The sequence below is a fragment of the Hyla sarda genome, unplaced genomic scaffold (assembly GCF_029499605.1).
Source record: "Hyla sarda isolate aHylSar1 unplaced genomic scaffold, aHylSar1.hap1 scaffold_801, whole genome shotgun sequence".
NCBI lineage: Eukaryota > Metazoa > Chordata > Amphibia > Anura > Hylidae > Hyla > Hyla sarda.
In genome coordinates this window covers 56517-80478 of record NW_026610827.1, presented here as the reverse complement: position 1 = coordinate 80478, position 23962 = coordinate 56517, and the positions used below count along the sequence as shown (strand labels likewise).

The 23962-nt window shown below is 40.8% G+C and overlaps 1 protein-coding gene across 5 annotated transcripts in view; it reads right to left on the bottom strand.

Annotated features, from left to right (window-relative positions):
* SLC45A1 (solute carrier family 45 member 1) overlaps window positions 1-23962 on the bottom strand; it is a gene marked incomplete at its 3' end in the record, with an annotated part of 109160 nt that overhangs the window by 71376 nt on the left and 13822 nt on the right. For 2 of the 5 annotated variants that reach the window (XM_056554591.1, XM_056554592.1), the window contains 2 exon segments: window positions 2833-2925; window positions 8810-9211. In XM_056554591.1, coding sequence (XP_056410566.1) covers window positions 2833-2925; window positions 8810-9191 — 475 coding nt within the window. 5 annotated transcript variants of the gene reach the window in all.

Below are 23962 nucleotides of genomic sequence, written 5' to 3'. Positions count from 1 at the left end.
ATACATAGGACACATCTGCTGCTAGTCTGATCATACATAGGACACGTCTGCTGCTAGTCTGATCATACATAGGACACGTCTGCTGCTAGTCTGATCATACATAGGAAACATCTGCTGCTAGTCTGATCATACATAGGACACGTCTGCTGCTAGTCTGATCATACATAGGACACGTCTGCTGCTAGTCTGATCATACATAGGAAACATCTGCTGCTAGTCTGATCATACATAGGACACGTCTGCTGCTAGTCTGATCATACATAGGACACCTCTACTGCTAGTCTGATCACACATAGGACACGTCTGCTGCTAGTCTGATCACACATAGGACACGTCTGCTGCTAGTCTGATCATACATAGGACACGTCTGCTGCTAGTCTGATCATACATAGGACACATCTGCTGCTAGTCTGATCATACATAGGACACGTCTGCTGCTAGTCTGATCATACATAGGACACCTCTACTGCTAGTCTGATCACACATAGGACACGTCTGCTGCTAGTCTGATCATACATAGGACACGTCTACTGCTAGTCTGATCACACATAGGACACGTCTGATGCTAGTCTGATCATACATAGGACACGTCTGCTGCTAGTCTGATCATACATAGGACACCTCTACTGCTAGTCTGATCACACATAGGACACGTCTGCTGCTAGTCTGATCATACATAGGACACGTCTGCTGCTAGTCTCATCATACATAGGACACGTCTGCTGCTAGTCTGATCACACATAGGGCACGTCTGCTGCTAGTCTGATCATACATAGGATACGTCTGCTGCTAGTCTGATCACACATAGGACACATCTGCTGCTAGTCTGATCATACATAGGACATGTCTGCTGCTAGTCTGATCATACATAGGACACGTCTACTGCTAGTCTGATCATACATAGGACACATCTGCTGCTAGTCTGATCATACATAGGACACGTCTGCTGCTAGTCTGATCATACATAGGACACCTCTACTGCTAGTCTGATCACACATAGGACACGTCTGCTGCTAGTCTGATCATACATAGGACACGTCTACTGCTAGTCTGATCACACATAGGACACGTCTGATGCTAGTCTGATCATACATAGGACACGTCTGCTGCTAGTCTGATCATACATAGGACACGTCTGATGCTAGTCTGATCATACATAGGACACGTCTGCTTCTAGTCTGATCATACATAGGACACCTCTACTGCTAGTCTGATCACACATAGGACACGTCTGCTGCTAGTCTGATCATACATAGGACACGTCTGCTGCTAGTCTCATCATACATAGGACACGTCTGCTGCTAGTCTGATCACACATAGGACACATCTGCTGCTAGTCTGATCATACATAGGACATGTCTGCTGCTAGTCTGATCATACATAGGACACGTCTACTGCTAGTCTGATCATACATTTTGGAGCTGGGGTTTAAATTGTCTTTTTGCTTTGATAATCTTGGTAACATAAACCTTACCCAAATTAGAACAAATAGACCAAAACCCCATCCACATGAGCAGATATGAGATAGATAGATATGAGATAGATATATATATATATATATGCGATAGATAGATATAAGAGGGATAGATAGATATAAATGAGATAGATAGATAGATATGAGATAGATAGATAGATATAAATGAGATAGATAGATAGATAGATATGATATAGATAGATATGATATAGATAGATATGAGATAGATATGAGATAGATATGAGATAGATATGAGATAGATAGATATAAATAAGATAGATAGATAGATATGATATAGATAGTTATGAGAGAGATAGATAGATAGATATGAGATTGACAGATAGATATGAGATAGATACATATGAGATAGATAGATATGAGATAGATATGAGATAGATATGAGATAGATATGAGATAGATAGATATGAGATAGATAGATAGATAGATATGAGATAGATAGATATGAGATAGATAGATGGATATGAGAGAGATAGATAGATAGATAGATAGATATGAGATAGATAGATATGAGATAGATAGATAGATAGATAGATAGATATGAGATAGATATGAGATAGATAGATATGAGATAGATATGAGATAGATAGATAGATATGAGATAGATAGATATGAGATAGATATGAGATAGATAGATAGATATGAGATAGATAGATAGGAGATAGATAGATATGAGATAGATAGATATGAGATAGATATGAGATATATAGATAGATATGAGATAGATAGATATGAGATAGATAGATAGATATGAGATAGATAGATATGAGATAGATAGATAGATATGAGATAGATATGAGATAGATATGAGATATATAGATAGATATGAGATAGATATGAGATAGATATGAGATAGATAGATATGAGATAGATAGATATGAGATAGATAGATATGAGATAGATAGATAGATAGATATGAGATAGATAGATATGAGATAGATAGATATGAGATAGATAGATAGATATGAGATAGATAGATATGAGATAGATAGATATGAGATAGATAGATATGAGATAGATAGATATGAGATAGATAGATAGATATGAGATAGATAGATATGAGATAGATAGATATGAGATAGATATGAGATAGATAGATAGATATGAGATAGATAGATATGAGATAGATAGATATGAGATAGATAGATAGATATGAGATAGATAGATATGAGATAGATAGATATGAGATAGATAGATATGAGATAGATAGATAGATATGAGATAGATAGATATGAGATAGATAGATATGAGATAGATATGAGATAGATAGATAGATATGAGATAGATAGATATGAGATAGATAGATACCCTCTTTGTGCACTAAATGATGTGACACTCACCTATTGCGAGGACAAGTATAAATGGCCGCCTTCTGCCATATCGGGAGGTGCAGGTGTCGCTCCAGGCCCCAAGTAATGGTTGGAGGAGAAATCCTTGAAAAGAAGAAAATATCGGAATATAAATGTGTTGTGGCTCCAGAGACGTCTCGGAGCTGCTGGTAATGACCTCTGGGCAGATCCATCACCTGTGACCTCATGGAATGTGCCGGGTGGTTCACACATAAGGATCTTTGGTTAAGGGACCCGTAATAACCCCATAATGGACCTATAATAAACCCATAATAGTCCCATGATAGACCCATAATAACTCCTTAATAGACCCATAATAACCCCATAATGGACCTATAATAAATCAATAATAGACCCATGATAGACCCATAATAATCCCATAATCATCCCATAATAACCCCATAATGGACCCATAATAGGCCCATAATAGTCCCATGATAGACCCATAATAATCCCATAATAACCCCATAATGGACCTATAATAAATCAATAATAGACCCATGATAGACCCATAATAATCCCATAATAACCCCATAATGGACCCATAATAGGCCCATAATAGTCCCATGATAGACCCATAATAATCCCATAATAACCCCATAATGGACCTATAATAAACCCATAATAGTCCCATGATAGACCCATAATAATCCCATAATCATCCCATAATAACCCCATAATGGACCCATAATAAACCCATAATAGTCCCATGATAGACCCATAATAATCCCATAATAACCCCATAATGGACCTATAATAAACCCATAATAGTCCCATGATAGACCCATAATAATCTCATAATCATCCCATAATAACCCCAAAATGGACCCATAATAAACCCATAATAGTCCCATGATAGACCCATAATAATCCCATAATAACCCCATAATGGACCTATAATAAACCCATAATAGTTCCATGATAGACCCATAATAACTCCTTAATAGACCCATAATAACCCCATAATGGACCTATAATAAATCAATAATAGACCCATGATAGACCCATAATAATCCCATAATCATCCCATAATAACCCCATAATGGACCCATAATAGGCCCATAATAAGCCCATAATAGACCCATAATAACCCGATAATGAACCAATAATAGACCCACTATAAACCCAATATCGACCTATAATGGACCAACCACGACCCAAATTGGCCCATTATAGTCCCATAATAAACTCATAATAAACCCATAATGGACCAATAATAGACCCATAATGGCGCTATAATAAATACACAATGGACCCATATACAGTATATACAGTGTCAAGTTCTCCCCCTTATAAAGATGAGGCTGTAATTTCCATCATAGGTTATAACCTCAACTATGAGACAGAATGAGAAAAAAATCCATAAATCACATTGTCTGATTATTAAAGGATTTATCTGCAAATTATGGTGGAAAATAAGTATTTGGTCAATAAGAAAAGTTCCTCTCAATACTTTGTTCTATCCCCTTTGTTGGTAATGACAGAGGTCACATGTTTTCTGTCTTCACAAGGTTCTCACACACTGTTGCTGGTATTTTGGCCCATTCCTCCATGCAGATCTCCTCTAGAGCAGTGATGTTCCCGCCCCCATGCTTCACAGTAGTTATGGTGTTCTTTGGATGCAACTCAGCATTCTTTCTCCTCCAAACACGACGAGTTGAGTTTTTACCAAAAAGTTCTACTTTGGTTTTATCTGACCATATGACATTCTCCCAATCCTCTTCTGGATCATCCAAATGCTATCTAGCAAACTTCAGATGGGCCCGGACATGTACTGGCTTAAGCAGCGCGACATGTCTGGCACTGTATGATTTGAGTCCCTGGCGGTGTAGTGTGTTACTGATGGTAGCCTTTGTTACTTTGGTCCCAGCTCTCTGCAGGTCATTCACTAGGTCCCCCGTGTGGTTCTGGGATTTTTTCTCACCGTCCTTGTGATCATTTTGACACCACGGGGTGAGATCTTGCGTGGAGCCCCAGATGGAGGGAGATTATCAGTGGTCTTGTATGTCTTCCATTCTCTAATAATTGCTCCCACAGTTGATTTATTCACACCAAGCTGCTTGCCTATTGCAGATTCAGTCTTCCCAGTCTGGTACAGGTCTACAATTTTGTTTCTGGTGTCCTTCGCCAGCTCTTTGGTCTTGGCCATAGTGGAGTTTGGAGTGTGACTGTTTGAGGTTGTGGACAGGTGTCTTTTATACTGATAACAAGTTCACACAGGAGCCATTAATACAGGTAACGAGTGGAGGACAGAGGAGACTCTTATAGAAGACGTTACAGGTCTGTGAGAGGCGGAAATCGTGTAGGTGACCAAATACTTATTTCACCAAGGAATTTACCAATTAATTCACTAGAAATTCTACAATGTGATTTATGGATTTTTTCTCATTCTGTCTCATAGTTGAGGTTATAACCTATGATGATAATTACAGCCTCATCTTTATAAGGGGGAGAACTGGAACAATTGGGGGCTGACTAAATACTTTTTTACCCCACTGTATATATATATATATATATATATATATATATATATACACTGCTCAAAAAAACCTAAAGGTCTCCCTGCGATAACACATTGTAGATCTGAACTAATCGTATGAAATCCTTTCCTCTTTACATCAATCCCACAAAAATTATCAATGGAAATCATTAACCCCTGGAGGTCTGGATATGGAGTCACCCTCAAAATCACAGTGGAAAACCCCTCTACAGGCTGATCCAACTTTATGTAATGTCCTTAATACAAGTCCCAATGAGGCTCAGCAGAACCACTCCTTTATTGGGGGTGTCTTGGTAATTGCCTATAATTTCCACGTGTTGTCTGTTCCATGTGAAATTGATTGTCAATCAGTGTTCTTCCTGAGTGGACAGTGGGATCTCACACAAGTGTCAGGGACTTGGAGTTACATTGTGTTGTGTTAGTGTTACCTTTATTCTTTTGAGCAGTGTGTATATATATATATAACCTGTCCTATATACCGTACACATATATACTCCTAAACATTTTACCCCTATATACTGCACCCCTATAAACTGCACCCCTATATATACTGTACACCTATAAACTGTACACCCATATACTGTACCCTTGTATACTATTCCCCTATATACTGTACACCTATAAACTTTACACCCATATAATGTACCCTTATATACTGACAACCCTATATACTGTACCCCTATATACTGTACACCTATATATACTGTACACCTATAAACTATACACCCATATACTGTACCCTTGTATAATGTACCCCTATATATATATACTGTACCCCTATATATTGTACCCCTATATACTGTACACCTATATATACTGTACACCTATAAACTATACACCCATATACTGTACCCTTATATACTGCACCCCTATATATACTGTACACCTATAAACTGTACACCCATATACTGTACCCTTGTATACTATTCCCCTATATACTGTACACCTATAAACTTTACACCCATATAATGTACCCTTATATACTGTAACCCTATATACTGTACCCCAATATACTGTACCCCTATATACTGTACACCTATATATACTGTACACCTATAAACTATACACCCATATACTGTACCCTTATATACTGTACCCCTATATACTGTACCCCTATATACTGTACACCTATATATACTGTACACCTATAAACTATACACCCATATACTGTACCCTTGTATAATGTACCCCTATATATACTGTACTCCTATATATTGTACCCCTATATACTGTACACCTATATATACTGTACACCTATAAACTATACACCCATATACTGTACCCTTATATACTGCACCCCTATATATACTGTACACCTATAAACTTTACACCCATATACTGTACCCTTGTATACTATTCCCCTATATACTGTACACCTATAAACTTTACACCCATATAATGTACCCTTATATACTGTAACCCTATATACTGTACCCCTATATACTGTACCCCTATATACTGTACACCTATATATACTGTACACCTATAAACTATACACCCATATACTGTATCCTTATATACTGTACCCCTATATACTGTACCCCTATATACTGTACCCCTATATACTGTACACCTATATATACTGTACACCTATAAACTATACACCCATATACTGTACCCTTGTATAATGTACCCCTATATATACTGTACTCCTATATATTGTACCCCTATATACTGTACACCTATATATACTGTACACCTATAAACTATACACCCATATACTGTACCCTTATATACTGTACACCTATATACTATACACCCATATACTGTACACCCATATACTGTACCCCTATATATACTGTACCCCTATATATACTGTTCTCCCATATACTGTACCCCTATATATATATACTGTACCCCTATATACTGCACACCTATATAATGTACGCCTATATACTGTACCCCTATATAATGCACACATATATACTGCACACCTGTATACTGTACCCGTATATACTTTGCACCTATATACTGTACCCCTATAGACTTCACACCTATATATTGTACCCTTATATACTGCACACCCGTATACTGTACCCTTATATAGTACACACCCAATATACTGTACCCCTATATACTGCACACCCATATACTATACCCCTATATACTGCACACCCATATACTGTACCCCTATATGCCATACACTCATATACAGTACCCCTATATACTGTACACATATATACTGCACAAATTATATACTGTACCCCTATATACTGCACACACATATACTGTACCCCTATATACTGTACACATATATACTGCACACCCATATACTGTACCCCTATATACTGCACACCCATATACTGTACACCTATATACTTTACCCCTATATACTGCACACCCATATACTGTACCCCTATATACTGCACACCCATATACTGTACCCCTATATGTCATACACTCATATACAGTACCCCTATATACTGTATACATATATACTGCACAAATTATATACTGTACCCCTATATACTGCACACACATATACTGTACCCCTATATACTGTACACATATATACTGCACACCCATATACTGTACCCCTATATACTGCACACCCATATACTGTACCCCTTTATACTGCACACACATATACTGTACCCGTATATACCATACACTCATATACTGTACCCCTATATACTGCACACATATATACTGTACCCCTATATACTGTACACATATATACTGCACACCCATATACTGTACCCCTATATACTGCACACCCATATACTGTACACCTATATACTTTACCCCTATATACTGCACACCCATATACTGTACCCCTATATACTGCACACCCATATACTGTACCCCTATATGTCATACACTCATATACAGTACCCCTATATACTGTATACATATATACTGCACAAATTATATACTGTACCCCTATATACTGCACACACATATACTGTACCCCTATATACTGTACACATATATACTGCACACCCATATACTGTACCCCTATATACTGCACACCCATATACTGTACCCCTTTATACTGCACACACATATACTGTACCCCTATATACCATACACTCATATACTGTACCCCTATATACTGTACACATATCTACTGCACACATTATATACTGTACCCCTATATACCATACACCCATATACTGTACCCCTATATACCACACACCCATATACTGTACCCCTATATACCACACACCCATATCATCAGGGTATCTCCATAATGGAATAGTGCATAGAGGTGCCATACACATACAGTGGTAATGGAGACCCTCCCACTCTGGGCCCCTCGCTCTGAGCCGACCCCTGGTACAGATGACAGCCCCTCCCCCATAACACGTGCACGCTCAGGCCATAGGATTGATCTTTATGTCTGATACTTCACCAGCGGCTCTAGTGCATTTCTTACAATGATCCGGGAGACACGAGCGTCATAATAATGGGGGCTGAGCCTGTGCCCCTAATTCTACCCAAACATGATATAAAAGCCATTATTACCCAGGAGGGGGCTGATAAACCAGACCATACTATAGAACTCATCGGGGAGGCCGATCTGGAGGAGCACCGGGGTGACATAGGCCGTCTCCATAGCATAACAGAACTCGATCCCGAACAGTATGCACCCATTAAATAAGAGGTCCAGAAAAGATCTCCGAGGATGAAGGTCCACGAAATCAATCAGATCGGGCGGGCACGGGGTGTTGGGGGGCGGCGGCGGCGAGGGCCGCACTAGTTTTCTTCTCTTTGGATGTCTTTTGAAATTGTTGGCCCGATGGCTGATATGACCCGTAACCGATGAAGTGTAGCCACACACCTGCGACCTCCAGAACTCCTGGGTCACCGTGGGCTCAGCCGGCGCCGGCGTTACGGATAATGACATGGTGATCTGACCGGTTATGTCTGCAAAAGAAACGTATGGTTATAAAAAACACCGTAAAGTATTTGGAAGGGGCAACTGTGGCCGTATAACAATATCCATATATCCCTCCGCACAATATAATAATATCCATATATCCCTCCACACAATATAATAATATCCATATATATCCCTCCGCACAATATAATAATATCCATATATATCCCTCCACACAATATAATAATATCCATATATATCCCTCCACACAATATAATAATATCCATATATCCCTCCGCACAATATAATAATATCCATATATCCCTCCCCTCAATATAATAATATCCATATATCCCTCCGCACAATATAATAATATCCATATATCCCTCCGCACAATATAACAATATCCATATATATCCCTCCGCACAATATAATAATATCCATATATATCCCTCCGCACAATATAATAATATCCATATATCCCTCCACACAATATAATAATATCCATATATATCCCTCCGCACAATATAATAATATCCATATATCCCTCCACACAATATAATAATATCCATATACATCCCTCCGCACAATATAATAATATCCATATATCCCTCCACACAATATAATAATATCCATATATATCCCTCCGCACAATATAATAATATCCATATATATCCCTCCGCACAATATAATAATATCCATATATATCCCTCCGCACAATATAACAATATCCATATATATCCCTCCGCACAATATAATAATATCCATATATCCCTCCACACAATATAATAATATCCATATATATCCCTCCGCACAATATAATAATATCCATATATCCCTCCGCACAATATAATAATATCCATATATCCCTCCGCACAATATAATAATATCCATATATATCCCTCCGCACAATATAATAATATCCATATATATCCCTCCGCACAATATAACAATATCCATATATCCCTCCGCACAATATAACAATATCCATATATCCCTCCGCACAATATAATAATATCCATATATATCCCTCCGCACAATATAATAATATCCATATATATCCCTCCGCACAATATAACAATATCCATATATCCCTCCGCACAATATAACAATATCCATATATCCCTCCGCACAATATAACAATATCCATATATCCCTCCACACAATATAATAATATCCATATATATCCCTCCGCACAATATAATAATATCCATATATCCCTCCACACAATATAATAATATCCATATATCCCTCCGCACAATATAATAATATCCATATATATCCCTCCACACAATATAATAATATCCATATATATCCCTCCGCACAATATAATAATATCCATATAAATCCCTCCGCACAATATAATAATATCCATATATCCCTCCACACAATATAATAATATCCATATATATTCCTCCACACAATATAATAATATCCATATATATCCCTCCACACAATATAATAATATCCATATATATCCCTCCGCACAATATAATAATATCCATATATCCCTCCGCACAATATAATAATATCCATATATATCCCTCCGCACAATATAATAATATCCATATATCCCTCCGCACAATATAATAATATCCATATATATCCCTCCGCACAATATAATAATATCCATATATCCCTCCGCACAATATAACAATATCCATATATCCCTCCGCACAATATAATAATATCCATATATATTCCTCCACACAATATAATAATATCCATATATATCCCTCCGCACAATATAATAATATCCATATATATCCCTCCGCACAATATAATAATATCCATATATATCCCTCCGCACAATATAACAATATCCATATATATCCCTCCGCACAATATAATAATATCCATATATATCCCTCCGCACAATATAATAATATCCATATATATCCCTCCGCACAATATAATAATATCCATATATCCCTCCGCACAATATAATAATATCCATATATCCCTCCGCACAATATAATAATATCCATATATATCCCTCCGCACAATATAATAATATCCATATATCCCTTCGCACAATATAATAATATCCATATATCCCTCCGCACAATATAATAATATCCATATATATCCCTCCGCACAATATAATAATATCCATATATATCCCTCCGCACAATATAATAATATCCATATATATCCCTCCCCTCAATATAATAATATCCATATATATCCCTCCCCTCAATATAATAATATCCATATATATCCCTCCGCACAATATAATAATATCCATATATATCCCTCCGCACAATATAATAATATCCATATATATCCCTCCGCACAATATAATAATATCCATATATATCCCTCCCCTCAATATAATAATATCCATATATATCCCTCCGCACAATATAATAATATCCATATATATCCCTCCCCTCAATATAATAATATCCATATATCCCTCCGCACAATATAATAATATCCATATATATCCCTCCGCACAATATAATAATATCCATATATATCCCTCCGCACAATATAATAATATCCATATATATCCCTCCGCACAATATAATAATATCCATATATATCCCTCCGCACAATATAATAATATCCATATATCCCTCCGCACAATATAACAATATCCATATATCCCTCCGCACAATATAATAATATCCATATATATCCCTCCGCACAATATAATAATATCCATATATATCCCTCCGCACAATATAATAATATCCATATATATCCCTCCACACAATATAATAATATCCATATATATCCCTCCACACAATATAATAATATCCATATATCCCTCCGCACAATATAATAATATCCATATATATCCCTCCGCACAATATAATAATATCCATATATATCCCTCCACACAATATAATAATATCCATATATCCCTCCACACAATATAATAATATCCATATATCCCTCCCCTCAATATAATAATATCCATATATCCCTCCGCACAATATAATAATATCCATATATATCCCTCCGCACAATATAATAATATCCATATATATCCCTCCGCACAATATAATAATATCCATATATATCCCTCCGCACAATATAATAATATCCATATATATCCCTCCACACAATATAATAATATCCATATATCCCTCCACACAATATAATAATATCCATATATCCCTCCCCTCAATATAATAATATCCATATATCCCTCCGCACAATATAATAATATCCATATATATCCCTCCGCACAATATAATAATATCCATATATATCCCTCCGCACAATATAATTATATCCATATATCCCTCCGCACAATATAACAATATCCATATATCCCTCCGCACAATATAATAATATCCATATATCCCTCCACACAATATAATAATATCCATATATATCCCTCCACACAATATAATAATATCCATATATCCCTCCGCACAATATAATAATATCCATATATATCCCTCCGCACAATATAATAATATCCATATATCCCTCCGCACAATATAATAATATCCATATATATCCCTCCGCACAATATAATAATATCCATATATATCCCTCCGCACAATATAATAATATCCATATATATCCCTCCACACAATATAATAATATCCATATATCCCTCCACACAATATAATAATATCCATATATCCCTCCCCTCAATATAATAATATCCATATATCCCTCCGCACAATATAATAATATCCATATATCCCTCCCCTCAATATAATAATATCCATATATCCCTCCGCACAATATAATAATATCCATATATATCCCTCCGCACAATATAATAATATCCATATATATCCCTCCGCACAATATAATAATATCCATATATCCCTCCGCACAATATAATAATATCCATATATATCCCTCCGCACAATATAATAATATCCATATATATCCCTCCGCACAATATAATAATATCCATATATATCCCTCCGCACAATATAATAATATCCATATATATCCCTCCGCACAATATAATAATATCCATATATATCCCTCCGCACAATATAACAATATCCATATATATCCCTCCGCACAATATGATAATATCCATATATCCCTCCACACAATATAATAATATCCATATATATCCCTCCACACAATATAATAATATCCATATATATCCCTCCGCACAATATAATAATATCCATATATATACCTCCACACAATATAATAATATCCATATATCCCTCCGCACAATATAATAATATCCATATATATCCCTCCGCACAATATAATAATATCCATATATATCCCTCCGCACAATATAATAATATCCATATATATCCCTCCGCACAATATAATAATATCCATATATATCCCTCCACACAATATAATAATATCCATATATATCCCTCCACACAATATAATAATATCCATATATCCCTCCACACAATATAATAATATCCATATATCCCTCCGCACAATATGATAATATTCATATATCCCTCCACACAATATAATAATATCCATATATCCCTCCACACAATATAATAATATCCATATATCCCTCCACACAATATAATAATATCCATATATCCCTCCGCACAATATAATAATATCCATATATATCCCTCCACACAATATAATAATATCCATATATCCCTCCACACAATATAATAATATCCATATATATCCCTCCGCACAATATGATAATATCCATATATATCCCTCCGCACAATATGATAATATCCATATATCCCTCCACACAATATAATAATATCCATATATCCCTCCACACAATATAATAATATCCATATATATCCCTCCGCACAATATAATAATATCCATATATATCCCTCCGCACAATATGATAATATCCATATATCCCTCCACACAATATAATAATATCCATATATCCCTCCACACAATATAATAATATCCATATATATCCCTCCACACAATATAATAATATCCATATATATCCCTCCGCACAATATAATAATATCCATATATCCCTCCACACAATATAACAATATCCATATATCCCTCCGCACAATATAATAATATCCATATATATCCCTCCACACAATATAGTAATATCCATATATATCCCTCCGCACAATATAATAATATCCATATATATCCCTCCACACAATATAATAATATCCATATATCCCTCCACACAATATAATAATATCCATATATATCCCTCCGCACAATATAATAATATCCATATATATCCCTCCGCACAATATAATAATATCCATATATATCCCTCCACACAATATAATAATATCCATATATATCCCTCCACACAATATAATAATATCCATATATCCCTCCACACAATATAATAATATCCATATATCCCTCCGCACAATATGATAATATCCATATATATCCCTCCACACAATATAATAATATCCATATATATCCCTCCACACAATATAATAATATCCATATATATCCCTCCGCACAATATAACAATATCCATATATATCCCTCCACACAATATAATAATATCCATATTTCCCTCCACACAATATAATAATATCCATATATATCCCTCCACACAATATAATAATATCCATATATCCCTCCGCACAATATAATAATATCCATATATCCCTCCGCACAATATAATAATATCCATATATATCCCTCCGCACAATATAATAATATCCATATATATCCCTCCACACAATATAATAATATCCATATATCCCTCCGCACAATATAATAATATCCATATATATCCCTCCCCACAATATAATAATATCCATATATATCCCTCCACACAATATAATAATATCCATATATATCCCTCCACACAATATAATAATATCCATATATCCCTCCGCACAATATAATAATATCCATATATCCCTCCGCACAATATAATAATATCCATATATCCCTCCGCACAATATAATAATATCCATATATATCCCTCCGCACAATATAATAATATCCATATATCCCTCCACACAATGTAATAATTAGAGATGAGTGAATCGAAGCTGACGAACCCGAATTCGTTATGAATTTCATGAAATATTCTATCGCACAAATCGCTTCATTAATCTTCATTTTACAGCGTTCCAGGCTATTGGGGACCTAAGATGGCGGATCCACATGTGAGTACATGGGGCAGGGGATTATGGGAGGGCGGGAAACAGCGGCAGGAATGAAGGTAGGCGGGCTGACCCTGAACCACATGTGAGATGCAGCCTATCAGTGTTCACTGACCCCTGTGATGTCACAGCCCCTATATAATCGGCGGCCATCTTGCCTCACTTCATTTCATCTATGCACTCAGATGGAGAGGATGGTGTAACGGACCGTTTCCGCAGACAAGGGGTTAAAATCCGTTTAGGCGATATGCCCCTTTCTGAGAGACCGGCGCAGCTACTGCAGAACACCAAACTCCCGCAATGGATACACAATAACACTCCAAACTGGACCCTCACGAATAGCTGCAGCGGACGAACAGGAAAAGCTCCCAAGCGGCTCCCACTCCTGGCAATCAGTCCCTCTCAGACAGTGAATCCCCCCAAGAACGAGACAAGGCTCCGTGTTGAGGGTCAAGCAGTGGTCTCTCTCTTTAATGGGGCTACCTGCCCGGTATTTATGACGGTCTCCACCAGGCGGACACTCCCCTAGGGGACCTGAAGGAAGACTGTAAAACATAGCGGACAGTAGCTAATCGCATTGACTTCAACATAAGCCCTTCCCTACCCATACCTACCCATACCTCCCTCCTCTCTATCGCCCAGACGACTGGGAAGAAATCCAATTATCTCCAGGGATAGAGGCGGACTCCATTGTTCTCACCATGTGCCTCTGATAAATGAAATGGTGGCCAGATGGTTCTTAACCCCTTAAGGACCAAGGACGTACCGGTACGTCCTTGGTCCTGCTCCCGTAATATAACGCGGGGTTACACAGTATCAAGTAAGGCATCATAGTGAAGCCGGGACCCGCTGCTGATAGCGCGCAGCGCTGATCGCGGCGCCGCGCGCTATTAATCCTTTAGCCGTGCGCTCAGAGCTGAGCCGCCCGGCTAAAAGCGAAAGTGAAACCATGCCGGTTAACTCAGTGGGCTGTTCGGGATAGCCGCGGCGAAATCGCGGCATCCCGAACAGCTTACAGGACAGCGGGAGGGTCCCTACCTGCCTCCTCGCTGTCCGATCCCCGAATGACTGCTCAGTGCCCGAGATCCAGACATGAGGCAGAATCATCGATCACTGGTTTCCTATGAGAAACCAGTGATCAATGATGAAGATCAGTGTGTGCAGTGTTATAGGTCCCTATGGGATAACAATGATCAGTATAAGAGATCAGTGTGTGCCGGGTTATAGGTCCCTATGGGATAACAATGATCAGTGTAAGAGATCAGTGTGTGCAGTGTTATAGGTCCCTATGGGATAACAATGATCAGTATAAGAGATCAGTGTGTGCCGGGTTATAGGTCCCTATGGGATAACAATGATCAGTGTAAGATATCAGTGTGCAGTGTTATAGGTCCCTATGGGATAACAATGATCAGTATAAGAGATCAGTGTGTGCAGTGTTATAGGTCCCTATGGGATAACAATGATCAGTGTAAGAGATCAGTGTGTGCAGTGTTATAGGTCCCTATGGGATAACAATGATCAGTGTAAGAGATCAGTGTGTGCAGTGTTATAGTCTCCTATGGGATAAAAATGATCAGTATAAGAGATCAGTGTGTGCAGTGTTATAGGTCCCTATGGGATAACAATGATCAGTATAAGAGATCAGTGTGTGCAGTGTTATAGGTCCCTATGGGATAACAATGATCAGTATAAGAGATCAGTGTGTGCAGTGTTATAGGTCCCTATGGGATAATAATGATCAGTATAAGAGATCAGTGTGTGCAGTGTTATAGGTCCCTATGGGATAACAATGATCAGTGTGTGCAGTGTTATAGGTCCCTATGGGATAACAATGATCAGTGTGTGCAGTGTTATAGGTCCCTATGGGATAATAATGATCAGTGTGTGCAGTGTTATAGGTCCCTATGGGATAATAATGATCAGTGTGTGCAGTGTTATAGGTCCCTATGGGATAATAATGATCAGTGTAAGAGATCAGTGTGTGCAGTGTTATAGGTCCCTATGGGATAATAATGATCAGTATAAGAGATCAGTGTGTGCAGTGTTATAGGTCCCTATGGGATAATAATGATCAGTATAAGAGATCAGTGTGTGCAGTGTTATAGGTCCCTATGGGATAATAATGATCAGTATAAGAGATCAGTGTGTGCAGTGTTATAGGTCCCTATGGGATAATAATGATCAGTATAAGAGATCAGTGTGTGCAGTGTTATAGGTCCCTATGGGATAACAATGATCAGTGTGTGCAGTGTTATAGGTCCCTATGGGATAACAATGATCAGTGTGTGCAGTGTTATAGGTCCCTATGGGATAATAATGATCAGTGTGTGCAGTGTTATAGGTCCCTATGGGATAATAATGATCAGTGTGTGCAGTGTTATAGGTCCCTATGGGATAATAATGATCAGTGTAAGAGATCAGTGTGTGCAGTGTTATAGGTCCCTATGGGATAATAATGATCAGTATAAGAGATCAGTGTGTGCAGTGTTATAGGTCCCTATGGGATAATAATGATCAGTATAAGAGATCAGTGTGTGCAGTGTTATAGGTCCCTATGGGACCTATAACACTGCAAAAAAAAAGTGAATGAATATCATTTAACCCCTTCCCTATTAAAAGTTTGAATCACCCCCCATTTCCATAAAAAAAAAACACAGTATAAATAAAAATAAACATATATGGTATCACCGCGTGCGGAAATGTCTGAATTATAAAAATATATAGTTAATTAAACCGCTCGGTCAATGGCGTGCGCGCAAAAAAAATTCCAAAGTCCAAACTAGTGCATTTTTGGTCACTTTTTATATAATTTAAAAATGAATAAGTCCTATCAATGCAAAAAGGTACCGTTAAAAACTTCAGATCACAGCGCAAAAAATGAGCCCTCATACCGCCCCATACACGGAAAAATAATAAAGTTATAGGGGTCAGAAGATGACAATTTTAAACGTATACATTTTCCTGCATGTAGTTATGATTTTTTCCAGAAGTGCGACAAAATCACCTATATAAGTAGGGGATCATTTTAATCGTAAGGACCTACAGAATAAAGATAAGGGGTCATTTTTACCGTAAAATGTACTAAGTAGAAACGGAAGCCCCCAAAAGTTACAAAACGGCGGCTTTTTTTCAATTTTGTCGCACAATGATTTTTTTTTCCGTTTCACCGTAGATTTTTGGGCAAAATGACTGACGTCATTACAAAGTAGAATTGGTGGCGCAAAAAATAAGCATCATATGGATTTTTAGGTGCAAAATTGAAAGAGTTATGATTTTTTAAAGGCAAGGAGCAAAAAACGAAAATGTAAAAACGGAAAAAAAAACCCGGTCCTTAACCTCCCTGGCGGTATGATTCTGTCTGGAAATTTGTACCAAAAGCGGTTCAATTTTTTGCACTGAATTTCACATCCCCCCCATCACATCCCCCCCATCACATTCCCCCCCCTTGTCACATCCCCCCCTTGTCACCTTCCCCCCCTTGTCACCTTCCCCCCTGTCACATCCCTCCTCTGTCACATCCCCCCCTTGTCACCTTCCCCCCGTCACATCCCCCCCTGTCACATCCCCCCCTCTGTCACATCCCCCCCTCTGTCACATCCCCCCCTTGTCACATTCCCCCCCCTTGTCACATCCCCCCCTTGTCACCTTCCCCCCCTGTCACATCCCCCCCTGTCACATCCCCCCCTGTCACATCCCCCCCTCTGTCACATCCCCCCCTTGTCACATCCCCCCCTGTCACATCCCCCCCTTGTCACCTTCCCCCCCTGTCACATTCCCCACCCCTTGTCACATCCCCCCCTTGTCACATCCCCCCCTGTCACATCCCCCCCTTGTCACCTTCCCCCCCTGTCACATTCCCCACCCCTTGTCACATCCCCCCCTTGTCACCTTCCCCCCCTGTCACATTCCCCACCCCTTGTCACATCCCCCCCCTTGTCACATCCCCCCCTGTCACATCCCCCCCTTGTCACCTTCCCCCCCTGTCACATTCCCCACCCCTTGTCACATCCCCCCCTTGTCACCTTCCCCCCCTGTCACATTCCCCCCTCTGTCACATCCCCCCCTTGTCACCTTCCCCCCCTGTCACATTCCCCCCCCCCCCCCCCTCACCTTGTCCTGCAGCATACTGTACACTGGGTTGCCGGGCAGATTTCATACCTAGTGTATTTGCTGCAGAACAAGCCCTTTCCCCTTCAGCCAATCACAGGCTTTACACCACTGCGGCCTGTGATTGGCTGAAAAGTGAAAGGTCCTGTAAGATGAATAGTGAAGAGAGCAGGGACCGGAGCGCACGGAGGGGAACGGCATCTGCAGGGATCGGGACTAGGTGAGCAAAAGTTTTTTTTTATTTTACTACTTTTTCCTTTTACACTTAGCTCAGTGTTTTTCTAACAGGGTGCCTCCAGCTGTTGTGAAACTACTACTCCCAGCATGCCCGCACAGCCTTTGGCTGTTCGGGCATGCTGAGAGTTGTAGTTTTGCAACAGCTGGAGGCCCCCTGGTAGGGAAACACTGACTTGTAGTTTTCTTTACCTGCTCTGGCCGGCCCCCGCATCGGGAGCCGACCCGAGCAGATTATCGCATGTTTTCCCGGGGGGCCGCATCGCTATATCGCATTGCTTTTGCGATATATCGTGCAGCCCGGCCGGGAACTCTGCAATTCTACCCCGAGCGTGACTCGGGGTTACCGATCCTGGCAGGGAAAATTAACCCCGAGTCACGCTCGGGATAACCGCTCAGGAGGTTAAGGGGTTAATTGGGCCAGTAGCAGCATAATATATTACAACATGCCCAAATCACTTATTTCAAAGTACAAATTTACCAGGGGCCGTAGTCAGAAGGTCGGAGGCGGCAACCAGGCTGGGAACAGTGGCGAGGTTGTGTGTGTGAATAGCTCATACCACAGCGTTACACTACAACTGCTAGTCACATCAGCATTAGGGAAAGGCAGGAGTGCAGAGTGCTGCGCTGTTACTCTGAGAAGGATCATTGATTGCTAAACCTCCTAATCACGTTATAGAGCATTGCAGCAGAGAGAGGCAGATAGCTGTCAGCTGCCTCATACAGATCTCCAAGCTGCCTCAACTTTATCAACCATCTTATCTCCTCATTTTAGGGGTTAATCCCTGGATTTTTTTTTTGTGGTGCTGCACTGTTGGGTCCTGCTGCTGTTCACAAATACGTTATTTTTCAGCGGACTGTAGTGCATTTGTCCGCCCTCATACATGCATAACACATTCCTACATCAAAGGAGTCTACTAGTCTGTATCTGTAACAAGTCTAGATACAGGGAAAGTCCTGACTCCTAGCAAAAGTAATCACCGGCTGGTGTTTTACAAAAATACCGAGTTTTTTCTGCGTATTGTTGCGCATATTCCTGCCCTCATCAGTGCATACTGCATAGGTACATCCAAGTATTGTACCATCATGTACCTGTTAAGCTGTCAAGGGCCTAGATACTGTTCAAGGACAGCCGTAAGTAATCACCTGCTGCTGTTCTAGACCAATACTGTTTAAAGAGTAGTGTAGCGTATTGTAATACCCTCATATACGCACTAAGTATGTCAGGCAGAGAAGTGCCAGGACGTGCACAGAGGAGTGGCAGAGGCCTAAATACTTCAGGCAGAGTTGGCAGCAGACTTGGGGTGAGTGGCAGCAGGAGTCGCAGCGAGAGGCCTGAGCTCCCGTTATCAGCCAGCGGTCGTGTCTCCACCAGCAACCCATCTGCCATCATCGATTGGTTAACACGCTCATCCACATCATCACAAGTGACATCTGACACCCCCAATCAACAGTCGGTGGGTTCCTCAGACACAACCCTCAGTTGGCATGGCCCGGGAGCAGTCCGTGTCCTCCCATTGCCTTTGTCCTATGCTGTTCCCTCTCCTAGAGAAGTATCTTATGCTGTGGGTTCAGCTCCACTATTTACTGAGGACGATCTAACAGAGGACAGTCAGCAGCTACTGGACAGCCAAGAAGAGGAGGAGACATGCGTCGCTTGCTCCACTAGGCGGCCAAGTAGTGATGCGGAGAGTGACGTGGGAGGCGGTGTTGCAAGTGTTCAGGGTCCTGAAGCAGACACTGTTGGGGAACCTGAGGAGGACATCAGTGACGTGCACACAACTGTGGATGATGATGAAGCCGATCGCAGTAGGGAGCCGGGTGCAGAAGGGGCTTCATCATCATCAGGAGAAGAGAGTTGCTGGTTGCCCTTGAGGCAGCAAAGCGATAGCACGGTTGAAAGTCAGCGTGGAGGCAGGAGTGGAATTCAGTAGCCAAACGTGCCCGGGGGAGACCACCTGCTTCGCGGCAGCCTACCGCTGCGGTAGTGGAACAGGAGTTCCTGGAGACGGCGCCAGTAGCAGTCCATTAGTGCGGACTGTTGGTGGGAAAATCAGCTACTCGGCGGTGTGGAAGTTTTTGACAAGGCATCCGGAGGAGGTTCACGTAGCCACATGCAAGATTTGTTGGCAGAAGGTGAAGCGTGGCCAGGGTCCCAATGTCGGCACCACGGCCTTGCGTCAACACATGCTTCACCACCATAAAGCGGCCTGGGAGAACCGTGGCTCCGATGTAGTGGTCCAGCCTGCTGCATCACCCAGTGGCCATCCGCTCCCTCCTTCATCCAGCCAAGGCTCCACCACCTCAGCCGAAGGGAGTATTGTGTCAGACCCTCCTTCTGTCACTCCTGCTTCTCCCGCTTTTAGTCAGCCATTCCGCCAACAATCCATCGCCGAAGCCATGTCCAAGAGACAACAGTATGCGCCCACTCATCCAACAAAGAAGTTGAATGTGCTCCTGTCCAAGTTGCTGGTGTTGCAGTCCCTCCCTTTTCAAGTGGTGGACTCTGCAGCTTTCAGGGAATTGATGGCTTGTGCCGAGCCAAGGTGGAGAGTGTCCCAAGCCGTCATTTCTTTGTGAAGAAGGCAGTACCAGCCCTGCATAAGTTTGTACAAGAGAAGGTGGGCCAGTCCTTGAGCCTGTCGGTGTGTACAAAAGTGCACGGCAGCGCCGTCGTGTGGAGCTGTAACTACGGGCAGGGACAATACTTGTCTTTTACGGCTCACTGGGTAAATGTGGTTCCTGCACAGCCACTACAGCAACTTGGACAGGTCACACCGCTTCCTACTCCACGCTCTCGCTCCCAGGCAGTTGGTCCTGTGACAGTGTGCGACGCCGCCTCCTCATCCTCCACCGTGTCCTCGTCCTCCACTTCACGTACAAATCTCAGTGGCCCTTCATTGTACCATGTGTGTAGGGCACGGCGGTGTCAAGCTGTTCTTCACATGGTTTGCCTTGGCGAACGGAGTCACACAGGGGAGGAACTGCTAAAGTTCATTCATAAAGAAATCCGAGTATGGCTTACTCCACGAAATCTGGAAATGGGAACCATGGTGACCGACAACGGTAAGAACATTGTGTCCGCGCTGCGACAAGGTAGTGTGAAACATGCGACCTGCACGGCACACGTGTTGAATCTGGTTGTCAAGCACTTCCTCAAGTCTTCACCCCATTTGCAAAACATCCTGAAAATGGCAAGGAAACTGTGCATGCACTTCAGCCACTCGTACACCGCCAATCACACCTTCCTTGAGCTGCAGCGTCAGAACGGTATCCCACAACATAGTCTTATTTGTGACGTTGCCACACGTTGGAATTCCACCCTCCATATGTTGGACAGACTATACGAACAAAGAAAAGCCATCACCGATTTCTTGATGATCCAAGCAGATAGGAGTACTCCCCTGTGTAACTTCAATGTGAACCAGTGGCAGCTCATACGTGACACCTGCCGTTTGCAGAGGCCCTTTGAGGAAGCCACATTATTTGTAAGTCGCCTGGATTACGCCATGAACGACGTAATTCCACTCCTACATTTCATACAACAAATTATTGAAACCATGGCCGGTCACGGCAATGGAGACGTTGCGCCTACATCTCAAGGCTACATGAGCCCTGTAGGGGCTGAACTGGAGGAGGAGGATGATGAGGGGCAGAGCAGAGCACAATTTAGGTTGGATGAGATGGCCGGTGTTTCTAGTGATCGGACTGGAGAGGAGGAGCAGCCAGAGGAGCTTTAGGGTTATGAGGAAAGCGAGACAGAGGACCCAGACACTCCGTGGCAGTATGCAGTGGGGATGGAGGCAGGTAGTCCCTCCGAGTCACTGGCGCAAATGGCACGATGCATGCTCAGTTGCTTGCGTAGTGACCCCCGAATTGTCAAAATTCATCAGCGGGATGACTTCTGGCTCTCCACCTTATTGGACCCTCGCTACCGTCCCAGAATGGGGGCCTTTTTTACACCCATTGAGAGGGAGGACAAACTGACCTACTACAGAGAGATCCTACGTAGTCAGTTGGCCGATGCCTATCGGCGACATGGTCCATCCACTCGCAGGTCTGACTCGGGGGGCCCTATGCGCTCACCTTCCACTGCCATGGCTGCTGGGGAGGGGAGGGGTGGCAGGAGCAGTACCAGCTCCATCAGCAGCAGCCTGAGTCTACAGTCGCTGATGAGTAGCTTTATTCACCCACATAGTGAAGCAACTCATCAACAGCAGGTAGACCTGTAGCAGGACCTGAACCAGCAGGTGGTGGCATACCTTGATATGCCCATGTCAACAACCATTGAAGATCCGCTGGACTTGATTTATGGCCGCAACTAGCAGAGTTTGCCCTGGAAAGGCTGTCCTGCCCGGCCAGTAGTGTGCCATCAGAGCCGTTGTATAGTGTGGCCGGGGCCATAGTCAC